The sequence below is a fragment of the Schistocerca serialis genome, chromosome 1, assembly GCF_023864345.2.
Source record: "Schistocerca serialis cubense isolate TAMUIC-IGC-003099 chromosome 1, iqSchSeri2.2, whole genome shotgun sequence".
Classification (NCBI taxonomy): Eukaryota; Metazoa; Arthropoda; class Insecta; order Orthoptera; family Acrididae; genus Schistocerca; species Schistocerca serialis.
The window spans coordinates 810,083,873-810,098,894 of record NC_064638.1 but is presented as its reverse complement, the minus strand read 5'-3'; the positions used below and the strand labels follow the sequence as shown (position 1 = coordinate 810,098,894).

At 35.5% G+C, this 15,022-nt stretch overlaps 1 protein-coding gene across 2 annotated transcripts in view; it reads left to right on the top strand.

Moving 5' to 3' along the window:
• LOC126484167 (5-phosphohydroxy-L-lysine phospho-lyase-like) overlaps positions 1-15,022 on the top strand; it is a 325,588-nt gene that overhangs the window by 293,689 nt on the left and 16,877 nt on the right. The window contains exon 10 of one of the 2 annotated variants that reach the window (XM_050107574.1): positions 13,887-14,078. In XM_050107574.1, the coding sequence (XP_049963531.1) occupies positions 13,887-14,078 (192 nt within the window). Of the gene's footprint in view, positions 1-13,886; positions 14,079-15,022 lie in introns of those variants that run through there. The other variant, XM_050107582.1, reaches the window with a different exon arrangement.

The following is a 15,022-nucleotide window of genomic DNA, read 5'->3' as shown; positions in this document are numbered from 1 at the left end:
CCCATTGTGAACATCTTGTGAATGACTTCCTTCAGGATAATGACATCACTCAACTAGAGCGGCCAGAATTTTCTCCAGACATGAACCCTATCGAACATGCCTGGGATAGATTGAAAACGGCTTTTTAAGGATGATGTGGCCCGACAACCACTCTGAGGGATCTATGCCAAATTGTCATTGAGGAGAGGGACAATCTAAACCAACAGTGCCTTGATGAACTTGTGGATAGTATGCCATGACGAATACAGGCATGCATCAATGCAAGAGGACATGCTACTGGGTGTTAGAAGTGTCGGTGCTTACAGCAATCTGGATGACCACCTCTGAAGGTCTCGCTGTATGGTAGTACAACATGCAATGTGTGGTTTTCATGAGCAATAAAAAGGGCAGAAATGATGTTTATGTTGATCTCTATTCCAATTTTCTGTACAGGTTCCAGAACTCTCAGTACCAAGGTGTTGCAAAACTTTTTTTGATGTGTGTACTTTGTTGTTATATTATTAGCTACGGTATTTCATGAGTTATATTTCTAGCTTTATAATTACTATATTTACTTTTTTTGAGTCCATCATAAAGTTTATTGACTTTTTATCTGGGTCCTACCAATGAAAGTGAGCAGCAGCTGTCACTAGTGCTAAGCATGGCTTTGTGTCTACTTTGACTATGATAATCCATTCACAATACTGTTTATATTAATTCACCCACATTCCTTTTTTCTTTTAATTTATGAAACAACTATTGCATATCCATGTTTGGCTTTGTGTTGACAACTTTGTACTCACCTAAGCAGAAATTTTCATCTGCATTCATACTCTATAACCACTGTGGGGTACAGGACAAGCAGTGGTTATCATTTTGCAACAGCTAAGGTTTCTTTCCATTTCATTCACATACAAATAACATGAAGACAGACTACTTAAATACCACTGTGCGCACTTTAATTAGTATATCTTGTCTTTGCGGTTGCTACAGGAGTGACATGTAGAAGGCTATAGGATATTCCTAGACTCCTCACTTGGTACTGGTTCTTGAAACTGTGTGAGCAGGCAGTGATGGAATTGTTGAAGTGTATCCTCAAGTGTTTCCCAATTCTGGTTTTTCAGAATTTCTGTGACACTCTCCCGTGAATGACACCAACCTGTGACCACTTATGCCCCCTTCATTGTATAACAAGGGTGTTAGTCCAGTTTGGTATCAGTCTCACACACTTGATTAATATTCTAAAATGAGTTCCACAATTGTTTGTAAGGAATTTTCTTTATGAACTGACTGCATTTTTCCAGTATACCAATGAACTGAAGCCTGCCACCCAGTTTGTGACTAAGTCTTTAGTCTTAAGACTGGTTTGATGCAGCTCTCCATGCCAGTCTATCCTGTGAAAGTCTCTTCATCTTTGCATAACTACTGCAACCTACATCCACTTGAACTTGCTTGATTTAGTCGATCCTTGGTTTCTCTCTACAATCCTGTACACCATACACAGATGTACATCTATTCCTTTATGTTGTAAGATGTGCCCAATAAACACACCCCTACTTCTATTCAAGTTGTGCCATAAAGCTTTTTTCTCCTCAGTTCTATACATACCCCTACACACACCTACTTCTGTTCAAGCTGTGCCATAAAGCTTTTTAATCCTCAGTTCTATACAGTACCTATTCATCAGTTCCATGATCTACTCAGCTAATCCCCAGCATTCAGCTTCTATTCTTTTCATGTCTTCACTGTTTATTGTCCATGTTTAACTTTCATGTAAGGCTACAAGCGAAACAAATATTTTCAGAAAATTCTTCATAACACTTAGATTTACATTTGCTAGTAATATATATCTTATGTTAGGAAAGTTCTCTTGTTATTTTCCATTTACATTTTATATCTCTTTACAGTGGTTTCCAGTTTACATTCTATGCCTCTTTACTTTGGCCACTGCCAGTCAAAATTTCTGTCCAAATAGCAAGGCTCATTTAAAACTTTTAGTATCTCACTTCTTGATCTAATTTCCTAATTCAACAACATTCCATTACAACAGTTCTGATTTTGTTACTGTTATACTTGTAGCCTCTTTTCAAGACACTATCCATTCTTTTCAGATGATCTAAGTTTTTTCCCTTTCTGAAAGAAATACAGTATCATCAACAAAACAATTTAAGTTTTGTATTTCTTCTCCTTAAACTGTTATTCATTTTTAAAATCCCTATGTGGCTTCCTTTACTGCCTGGTCTAAGAAAAGACTGAAGAACATGGAGGATAGCTACAACCCTGCTTCTCTCTCTTCTAAGTCACTGCCTCCATTTCACACCATTCTCTTAGAATTGCAGTCTAGTATCTGTATAAGTTTGGTATACTCTTTTACTTCCTGATAATCTCAAAGAGTTTACCTTTATTCAACCAATATTCTGAGGTGAGTCATACAGTAAGAATTGATTCATGTATTCTTGCATTTCTGATTAACCCAAGGTAATCTTCCTCCATGTGCTTCTATCAGTCATTCCATCTTATTGTAGATAATGAGTGTTAGTATTTTGGAAACATGATTTGTTAAACTCATAATAATAATAATAATAATAATAATAATAGCTTTATTCAACATCGAATGGTACACTGCACATGTACAAAGAAACAGTAATGATTAAAGTTATTTGTACAATACACAAGACACATTCTACTGAATACGTCATTAATTTACAACAAAATTACAATAAGATGTTTACTGATTTCTATTCACATAATTTCACAAAGTATTTGTTGTTCTTCATATAAGTATGGTCTCTTCTAATGAGTAGAAAGGGTGTTTTACTAAAAATGTTGTAAGTTGATGTTTCAGTTTAATTGTAGGAAGAGCCATGACTGCACTAGGTAGTGCATTAGCTAATTTTATACATGCATACTGAGGCCCCCTTTCGTAAAGTGCTGTTCTGTGGCTGCCAATGTAAAATCTTTCTTTATTTCTAGTATTGTACTGGTGGAAATCTGAATAGGTGTTTGGGTGCAGTCTTTTCACAAGCAATATGGCTTTTAGAATGTATGTGTTTATAACAGTTAACACCTCTGTTTTTGGAAACAAGTTGCTACAAAATTCCCTATATTTTGCTCCACAGGTTATTCTCACACCCCTTTTTTGAAGAATGAGTAGCTTATCTAGATTAGCTTTGGTTGTTGCCCCCCAAATTTCAATACTGTAGTTCAAGTGAGAGGAGAAAAGAGCATGGTATGCAGTCTTTAGGACTACGGTGTCTCTACAGAACTTGCTAATAGTACTGATTGCAAATACATTTTTTGACAACTTAGTTGCTAGGGAGTCAATATGTGTGTCCCATTTCAGGTTGCTTTGGATTGTTATGCCAAGGAATTTTACACTAGATTCTTTCTTTACCAATTCATTGCCCATGTATAATTTAATTTCATTATTCAAACTACTTTTGTTAAACTCCATCAAACATGTTTTATTGGTGCTTACATTTAAGTGGCTTTCATTAAAAACTGAACAATTTCTTTTGTCACATTATTGCACTCTGCCTCTACTTCATTACATGATTCCTTTTTACATACAATGGATGTGTCATCGGCATACAGAACAATTTTGGAATTTATAGTACAGTATTTAATATCATTTACATAGATCAAGAACAGAAGGGGGCCCAACACCGAGCCCTGGGGCACATCATATTTTATGCACGTGATCTCTGATATGTAGACACCACTTTCTGTTTTAAGTAGAACTCATTAAACCTCCCAACTGCAACTAGCTGCCCTACCCTCTCTCCACCTCGTCCTTGCGTACTCCCCAGCAGCACTTCACTGTCCCCCACCCCTGCCCTACTATCCCTCCCCCTCGCCACCCTAGCCTCTACCTTACCCCCACTCAGTTGCCACTCCCATCATCGTGCACTGCTGCTGTTGCTTGCAGAGTGACTTCAGCTGCCAGAGGACGCATTCACGTGTGTGCATATATATATATATATATATATATATATATATATATATATATATATATATATATATATATATATATATATATATATATATATAAATATAAAAAACAAAGATGAGGTGACTTACTGAACGAAAGTGCTGGCAGGTTGATAGACACACAAACAAACACAAACATACACACAAAATTCAAGCTTTTGCAACAAACTGTTGCCTCATCAGGAAAGAGGGAAGGAGAGGGGAAGACGAAAGGAAGTGGGTTTTAAGGGAGAGGGTAAGGAGTCATTCCAATCCCGGGAGCGGAAAGACTTACCTATTTTTTATATATAATTTTTCCCACGTGGAATGTTTCCCTCTATTATATATATATATATATATATATATATATATATATATATATATATATAAACAAAGATGATGTGACTTACCAAACGAAAGCGCTGGCAGGTCGATAGACACACAAACATACACACAAAATTCAAGCTTTCGCAACCAGCGGTTGCTTCATCAGGAAAGAGGGAAGGAGAGGAAAAGACAAAAGGATTTGGGTTTTAAGGGAGAGGATAAGGAGTCATTCCAATCCCGGGAGCGGAAAGACTTACCTTAGGGGGAAAAAAGGACAGGTATACACTCGCACACACACCCATATCCAGTGCGGTTGGATATGGGTGTGTGTGCGAGTGTATACCTGTCCTTTTTTCCCCCTAAGGTAAGTCTTTCCGCTCCCAGGATTGGAATGACTCCTTGCCATCTCCCTTAAAACCCACATTCTTTCGTCTTTCCCTGTCTTCCCTCTTTCCTGATGAAGCAACCTTGGGTTGTGAAAGCTTGAAATTTGTGTGTGTGTTTGTGTGTTTTTTATTGTGTCTATCTACCAGCACTTTCTCGTTTGGTAAGTCGCAGCATCTTTGTTTTTTATATATATTTTTCCCAAGTAGAATTTGTGTGTGTGTGTGTGTGTGTGTGTGTGTGTGTGTGTGAGATGTAATTTTTGACAAAGGCCTTTGATAGTCGAAAGCTTATATTGTGACAGTCTTTTTGTTATGCCTACTGCAACTCAACATCTCCACTATATGGTGAGTAGTAGCTTTCCTTTTCATAATATTGTTACATTCTGTCCTGGATTTTCCATTGTTTGACGTGTTAAGCTGATGGTCCTGTAGTACTGACAGCTGTCAGCATTTGCTTCTCTGGTGATGGTAGTATTACATACTTCTTTAAGTTCAAGGGAATTTCACCTGTCTCATATATCCTACAAATGAGGTGGAACAGTTTTGTCATCGTTGGCGCTCCCAAGAATCTATCATTCTGTGAAAATATTACCTATGTCTGCTCCTGAAAACATTTTGTGTTGCAAAATCTGGTTCTAAATTTTTGTCTTACCATTTGTAATGTATATTTATCTTCTAGAATATTGTCCTCAGGATTGTTCCCTGTGTGTGTTTAGGATTGTTCCTTCTATATATTCCACCCACCTTTCAGCCTTCCCTTCTTTGCTTAGTACTAGCTTGCCATCTTAGGTTTCGATGTTCATACAACAGCTTCCCTTTACTCCAAAGGCTTCAGATTTTTTATATGCAACATCAATATTTTTTTGTTGCATTTTTATGATAGTTAAACTTAGTAATCCTTGTGTTATTTCATGAATTAAAAGTCTGTCTTGTCTTTTTGCCTTGTCTTTCTTTGCTCCCTTCAGTATTTCACCCTCTTAAAGTGACCTTTTTGTGATGAAGCAAGCTGGGATGATTTTGATTCCCCTCTTGTTTTGCCATCTGACTCTTTAAATTCGTTTTTTCACTTTTAAATATTTGCCATTAACGTATGTGAATATAATCTGCATCTTAATTTAAGAGAAAGGCTTGCTTTAATTTTAAACAGTATAACACCAGATCTAATTCTGTGCTTAGTTTATGCTGTTGTTGTTGTTGTGGTCTTCAGTCCTGAGATTGGTTTGATGCAGCTCTCCATGCTACTCTATCCTGTGCAAGCTTTTTCATCTCCCAGTACCTACTGCAACCTACATCCTTCTGAATCTGCTTAGTGTATTCATCTCTTGGTCTCCCTCTACGATTTTTACCCTCCACGCTGCCCTCCAATACTAAATTGGTGATCCCTTGATGCCTCAGAACATGTCCTACCAACCGATCCCTTCTTCTGGTCAAAACTATAATATATGCATTTCATTGTTATTAAATTATAGTCACAGTTCACATCTGTTCCTGAGAAAATTTTGTGGATTCAAATCTGGTTTCTGCATCTATATCTTGAAATTACAGAGGATGTTTAAGGAGGAATATCAGATATTTTGAGAGGTGGAAGAACAGACAAATTTGAATAAAATATTCCATCTAACAGTGTCCAATTAACAACTCACAAGAAGTGTTAGGCAGAAGCAAATGAATAAGTTCAAAGTTGCTTTTCATAACTTTCACCTTGAACTTCAGTGTACTTTTGAATGTAGCTCTTTGGAGGTCATGTCGGCATTCTATTATGAGGGCAGCACTATTCATAAGCAGAAAGATTAGTTTGTCTCTTGTGTTTTACTTGTGCTTTGTCAATTTCACCTTTCAGCCATCCACATAAGCAAAAATCTAACAGCATGGAGTCCACAGACTTGTCCATGGACAAGGAACATGAAACATGGACATTTCTGTTGATCCATCTCCTGTGGAATGTTAAATTTAGATGATGACTAGAATGTGCGGGAGCCCCATCATGCTGGAAGAACATGCGGGACATTTTCCAATAATGCTGCAAAATTTGTTCAGCAGAGTGTAGATAACAGCATCGCATAAGATTATGTGGCTATGCAATAGGACCAATCAACTGATTGCCATCATACTACATCACGCACTTAGAGTGAATTTTAATCAGACTACCAGTGTGAGTTAAAAGTGTTATTGATACTGTCATGAGTATGAGTGCTGACTAGCACAAGACACAGAATGAAATAAAAGGCTCAAAACTAAACAAATAGATAATAAAATGGTCCAAGGAAATATTGTTGTGGTCTTCAGTCCTGAGACTGGTTTGACAAAATTTCCTGACAACGAATGAAAGACGAAATTTTGTGAGTGGATACTGTAATTGAACATCTTACTGATAGTTTGAAGGCTCTAAAAGAACAGTTTAACTGTATGAGTGCAACAAACAATGCTTTGGTTCATTCAGATGTTCGAAAATGTGGACCAAATTTGCAAAAGGAAAAAAAAACAGCAACACTGCTGAATGTTCCATTAATTGTGTTACATCACAAGTCCCAGTAAAAGTAAATATTGCACAAGCAGAAATTGAATTAACAGCAAAAGAAACCAGGAATCAATGCAATACAGCTATGGCAGAAACTAAAGTTCTTATGCTGACTGACAAAAATTGCAGAAACTGTGCAAGCCTGTTAAATGAATTATCACAAGAAACACTCTCTGTAATGTCCTTTGTTAAATAAGGCACATTTTTAATGAAGTTACTTGAGATATTCATAGCAAAATCAAACACCTAGGAAAAGAAGACACACTAATAGTCTTGATGGATCAAATGACAGCAGAAACTGGAAGATCACCTATAATTTCAGAAATGCTGTAGAAGAGCTAATCAGGAATATGTTACACACAAGTGATACTGTGTACAATTCCATATCAGCAAGACAGGGGACAGCCAAATGATGTCATATATCAGCTGAAGAAGTACATTGTAAAATCAGGTGAACAATACAATCATGCCACAGTACATTATGTAAAAAGATTCCTAAGAAGACAAGATTTCACATAGCAAGGATTGCATAGAAACAAAAGAGGAAGAAAGAGACTATGCAGAGAATTAAAATATGCAATAACAACCAAAAAGCAGGCCACAGGCTTGGGAAAAACATAGCAGTAACCATCATGACAGAAGCAGCAAAATCTTCTATAGAATCAAAAAACAGGGAAGACAGGAAAACTGGACCATCAAATTCCAACAGTGAGATAGACCACACTGAATTAACAAAAATAGAAGCAGATGCAGCATTAACAGCAGTACTGGAACACACACACTGTAAAAAACAGGAAGATCACGATGTGTCAACAGAAACAACTGATAGGGGATTAAGCATAATAAAGGAACCATCACACGCAGCACCACAAAAAGATTGTGAAATACATCAAAGCATACAACCAACAACTTCTAAAGTTGAACAAGTAGAAAGGAAACCATCATGGACTTTGCAAAGAGTATGAGCAGTTCCCTTCTATTCAGCAAGAGTTTTTATTCCACCTCCAACAAAAGAAAAGAAGGGCAAGATAAATAATAAAGAATACAGCATAGTCACATATCAAGCTCCAACTACAGCAGATACTCAGCAACCCAGGACTCATAAAGAGAAAAAAGTCATTAAAATATTGTACCAAAATATTAAATATGTAGGCAACGAAAAACTTGAAGTGGAAGTGGTCCTGAATAAAACACAACCAGATATATTATGCATCAGTGAGCATGGGTTAAATGAAGCAGAACTTAGCAGCCAAATAAGAAGAGGCTATGATATTATTAATTATTTCTGTAGATCAAAACATACAGGGTGGAGGTGTTGTTATATAAGAAGAAAATTGGAAGTCTATGAGATACTGAATATTGTAAATAAACCTTCCAGCTTGCATTGAAAAAGATTTTGAACTTACTGGTGTAATGAGTGAAGAGCTCAGAATTATCAATGTGTTCAGGTCCCCAGGCGGTAATATTACAACATTTCTGAAAAAAGTAGAAAAATTATTGCTGAAGATTAAAATGAAAGATGATGTAATATGTAGAGACTATAGCATAGATATGGGTAAAGAATACAAACCAAAACAAAAATTCAAAAAGACATTATTACAGTGTAACATGAAAACAATAATAGATGTACCTACAAGAGTGATTGACTATAGCCAGACCATCATTGACAACATAACCACAAATATTTAAAATAGTAAATGTGAAGCAAAAGTTCTACAGACAGCAATCTCTGACCATCATGGGTTAATAATTCAAATCCACATAAATAGGAGCTAAAAAATGGAAGAAATGCAAGATAAGAAAGAAGTCAGTATTATCAATGTAGAAAACATGAACATTTTCAAAACTACACTGAGGAAAGAAGAATGGACCAAAACAATGCAAGCACAAGGTACAAATGAAAAGTATGATGCATTTCTTAACATACTAGTGCATCACTTTCATGTAGTCTTCCCCAAAGTAGCCTATCAGAAAAAGCAGGGTCACAGTAAGAAATGGATTACAAAAGAAATAATTGAACTCAGGATTGTAATGAAGAAACTCAGACAAATAGGGAATATAGAGGCATATAAACAGTATCAGAAGACGTACTGGCAATTAATAAGAGAAACAAAGCCATTTCAATAAACAGATCCATAACAAATTCAAACCAAAAAAGTAAAACAATATTGGATATAATCAACAATGAAAGATATAGCCAAAAAAGTGTAAAAAACAGCAATTCTATTAAGTCAATTAGAACTGATGACAACATAGTTACAGATGGAACAATATATGAAACAACAATTTTATAGGTGCTGTACAAAAGTTAAAAGGGGAAAAACATCATCAGTGGTCGAAGCATGCTTAAACACTTGGCCAACCATCCCACTCAATGTTCCTGAAACCAGAGACAAAAAAAGAATACATAAAAATAATACGGAAATTAAAACGCAAAAAGTCTGCAGGAGATGATGAAGTATGAAATTATTTATTAAAACATGTGAATGAAGAAATAATCAAACCTCTTTTGGATATTGCCAACTGCTCGTTTAGAGAATGAGTATTCCCATAAATATTAAAAGTAAGCAAAGTAGTTCCAGTCTTTAAGAAATCAGAGATATTAAGTACAGAGTGCCTCAAGGATCTGTTCTTAGCCCACTTCTGTTCAACCTATTTGTAAAAAATATTGAAGTCAGTGAGAAAGATAAAAAAAATACTATATGCCGATGAAGTGACACTGATGAATGTAGAAAACGATCTTGAAACACTGGAAAGAAGTGCATTTATATCAATAAATACAGTGGCTTATACAAAATGACTTAATTTTAAATCTAAAAAAGACAATGTTCTTCATAAATAAAGAAAAGGATGAACACATAGATATATTCATAGATGAAACAAGACTGGAAGAAGTTACCATTATTAAATTTTTGGGGGTTACTGTTGACAGCAAGCATTCCAATATTTGTTATAAAACAGCTTGCATATTATGCCAACAAGGAGCTTCTATATACAGTGTACCATGCTCTATTTGAACCATACCTACAATATGGAATTACTGTTTGGGGAAGTTCCAGCAGCAAAAATACAAAAAGAATATTTGCATTGCAAGAAAAAGCAGTTAGGACCATTTTGAACAGGAAACAAAGAAATTCATGCAGAACTGTTTTCAGTAGCCTAAAAATACTGGCATTTCCTTCTCCACACACTTACAACACAATAATATAATTAATAAAAGGAAATGCAGTACTAGAAAGAGATGCAAACTTTCACACATATGAAACAAGAAATAAAGGCCAACTAAGAAGTATATAACACTGACTGAGAGTTGCTGAAAAAGCTCCTTGACACTCGGGTGTCAAACTCATATAGTGCCTTCCAAAGAGTTTACAGGAAAATGTGAGCAAAAAGACATTCCAAAAACTTGTAAAAGATTATTTAATGGAAAAAGAATTTTACAGTGTAGAAGAGTGAAACAAAAAATGAACAAAAAATGCTACTACAACTGTTATAGAGGTACTGTAACTAATTGAAAATATTTGTATCATCGCGAAGTAGGGGAGTGGCAATCATTAAAACAAATGCGTTTTTTGTTGCGACGGGATCTTCTCATGAAATTTCTATTACCAGTTTTCTCCTCCAATTGCGAAAACATTCTGTTGGCACCCACCTACATAGGGAGAAATGATCATCATGATAAAATAAGAGAAATCAGGGCTTGCACAGAAAAATTTAAGTGCTCTTTTTTCCCGCGTGCCATTCGATAGTGGAACGGTAGAGGAACAGCTTGAGGGTGGTTCACTGAACCCTTTGCCAGGCACTTTATTGAGACTAGCAGAGTAATCACGTAGATGTAGATATTATGATATGTAAATAACTTGAGAACACAAATATTGAGAAAAAATGTAAATATGAGTGTAATGTAGTATGTAAATAATTTTCAGGACCTAAAAAATGGGTGAAAAATGTATGCAACTTTATTATAAGTATTGCCACTTTGATGCATTAAATTGTAATAAATGGTTAAATATTGCAAGAAAATACGTTTAAATTGACTTGTCCTATATTCCGAGTACACACTTTGTACAAAACGTAATCAAATGGGACCAAATAAAAATCAATGAATGTTTTATTCAAATTAATCTACACTAAAATCTCTTAAATTATTTACTGTTCCTCCTAGAACTCTTGTACAAGCTGCCTTTAGCCGATTGATATCTCCAAGTATCTTCCACATATGAAACCTTCTCTCATGATTCGTAATCCATATATGAGAAATGGTTGAATTGTTCTCTTTAAAAAATTTTGTCAGGAGGTTTATTTTTCATTCCTTTGCCTTATTCTAGGTACTCCTAATATTTTTCGTTCTCTTACTATTCCTACTACTGAATTCCTGTCCTCTGTTTCAATTAAATTTTTGTTTCCTTTAACACAACAATAACTTTTTACCTCATCAAATGTTTTTTCCATCTTTTCATCAGCTGTAGAGATAATTGTCATATATTCTTATAGTACTGTGGTAACTCATGTCTTTGTGTTTGTGTTAGCCATGATGATCTGTTCACTATGCTAGTCATACTACTTTAATTTCATTCTTATTTTCTTGTTCACTGTTGGATCTACTACTGCAATTCCCTAATCTGATTTTATAACACTGTTCTTTCTGCCACCACACTTCAATAATTACCACTGTAATTAAATATAACCTATTCATTTCTCTTTCCTTACTCTGCAAAGTGAACCTTTGATGATATGTAGCCCACTGATGACAGTTTTTTAGAGCTATAATGCCAGCTCACCAAATATTGTTTCATCAATAAAGAGTACCAATAACAGAAATTCGATAATGTTGGTGGTGTGGTACAAACAGCAACAAATTATTTCTCATGGAGGAAAATACACTATCAGTTATCCATGCAATAATTGCAGTAGTAGGTATATTATCATTTTAGGACTCCAACATTCCACACTCCAATTCCTCCAATGCAGATTTATTTTTTCTGATGACATATCTTCCATTATCAAGGCTTATCATGTACAATTCATTCTGTTGTATACTATGTTCCCTGCCATTGCAGCCTGTTCCACATTACAGGACTTTCTCTCTGTGGTTGTTCATCCTTACAGTCAGTTAAATGTGTTGATAAACAGAGGTTTGCAACTGTTAGACATCAACCTTTGTATGACAGTTCACTGCACAGGTAATTCTCCCTTTACTGGATTACACAATATGAGCTATGAAGCTGTAATGTATTGTGTCAGGAGGATATGTAGGAGATATTTAGCATTAGGGGCCATCACAAAGGTACTGACCATGTGCCAAAGAAATTAATATTAGGTTTAACACTTACAATAGTATCTTATTTGTATTTATGAAATTGTTATGATAAAAATATATCTGCTTGACATGAATTTCATCTCCTTTACTTGTCAGACATTTTATAATGAATACATGTAGACAATTTGTTGTCCATAACTCAATGGCATAAACTACCTGTTCATTACTTATCTGCTTACATCTTTCATTTCATAAACAATTAACAGAATATAGGGTAGTCAAATATCAAATACTCATATTTACCTACCAAGTGTAGCCTTTTTTCTTTTTCTTCTTCAAAAATTCCATTCAACATATTAATATAATGCTTCATCCACACACACACACACACACACACACACACACACACACACACACACACCTCTCTCTCTCTCTCTCTCTCTCTCTCTCTCTCTCTCTCTCTGTGTGTGTGTGTGTGTGTGTGTGTGTGTGTGTGTGTGTGTGTGTGTGTGTCTAGGATGGGCATAGGGATTGTGTGTAGGGATTGTGTTGGATGGACTGGTAGGGGGAAAAGAGAGAGTTAGGAGGCAGGAAGAGGGTTTGGGAGTGGGTAGTTAGTGGCTTGGAGGTAGGGAGCAAGTTTGCTAACTAGGAATGTCGGAGGGTGGGGTGGCAGATGCATGGTGTGCTCATTCAAGTACTTCAACACTTGTGTTCTCATGCATTTGACTCATTAATGTTCTCAGTCTATATTCTTAATGTCTTTGTGAAGAATTTTTTATGGTAATGTTGTAACTCTGTACTGTTGTCTGCTTTTAAGTGAGAGAAGAGGAGTACTAGTTACAACAATTAAGAATTCTTAAAATAATAAGTTTCTTGAAGAAGTCTCTGCAAAATGTAGTATTAATACCAGATGTAATTCTTATTATAAGCTTCTGTATTTTGATAAGTTATCCCTGGAAATTGATTTTTCTCAGAAAATGTTTCTAAAGTTGATTAGTTAATGAAAATATACAGATTAAACTATTTCCTTCATTTTGAATCCCCTAAAGCAAAACTCATCCATACTGAAACATAAGGAGTTAGGCCTCTTCATTAATTCTAAGGTATTGTTTTTCACTTCAAGCTATGGTCTACCTGCAGTTCCAAAATCTGAGCACTACTTACTTCTTGCATCCCATAACCATAACTGTTGTTATTCTATGAGAATAATGAGTCTTGACAACATTATAATTTCAATAAATGCAGTATTTTCAGCTGTATGCAATTACTCTTCCATAAGAAATACTTACAGATTAGGAAAGACCACTTGAGTGTAATAGAAGGAAAGAAAACTGTGGTGATGAGTATTTTAAATGAATCTTCATGAAATGGACAATGAAATTATTGCCATAAATGTTGTAAACATTTGTGCTAGTAACTACAAAAATGCTCTTTCTTTCCACAGGTTAAAGGATGAGTTTGTCATAATAGCCAATGAAGGTGAACATGGCAACATATTAGTACTTATGCCTCCACTATGTCTGTCTGTTGATGATGTCAGTTACATAGTCAGTAAACTGGACAAAATCCTTACAGAGGTTGAAGTTGTGGATAGTCATGCCATATATAGTATCCTCAGCAATTCTATTCCAGACAGGTAGGAAGTATACATTGAGATAATGAAGACTGCACTTTAGTATAGTATTTGATAAGTAAGCTGTTGCCAATGCTCGTGTGTGATGATACTGTAATGACAATTGTTACTAAATTTGCAAATGACAATTGAAGTTACTTTTTGAAATTATCTTGTATGTTAGTGTGTGTTACATAAATGCAAGTGGCAGGTATTTTGTTGAACTAGAGTACACACACACACACACACACACACACACACACACACACACACGAAACAGACACCTCTGACCTCTGCTCATGTTACAAAACATATTCTAAGTGGCCGACATAGGGTGCAATGCTCGTGTGTGATGTTATTGCAGTGACAATTATTACTAAATTTGCAAATGACAATTGAATATTACTTTTTAAAAATTATCATTTATGCTACCATGTGTTACATAGATTCAAGTGGCAAGTATTCTGTCACATGGGTACTAGAATTGTGTCCCAAATTTGACAGCAAAGTCATTAGTGCAGTCCAGTGCCTAACACTGAAAGCAGATTATTACACAAAGACATCGAAGTGAAAATGTGGGTGGAAATGAACTGCCTCCCAAACGAAGAATACTCCTACAGGAGGAATTTCTGTACATTACTTAAGGGATCAAACTTCAGGAGATGATTCTTCTCCTGGTGAGAAAGGAATAAAAAATTGATAGTGACATAATATCCAGAAATGGATGGTGAGTGTACAATAAAGGAATTATAATTGGGACATTACAATTCACATTACGTGATATTGATTTTGCCCATGTTACAAAAAATATGCAAAGTGTCCAACATAGGGTGCAAAGCAAGTGTTTTCACATTGTATTATGGATTGCCTCACTCTTTTGAATGATCCAGGCTGTAGCTGAATGGTGTAACAGACTACACAACTATGCTGTTCAAGTGTTTGCACATCAGCAACTAGTTCAGCATATA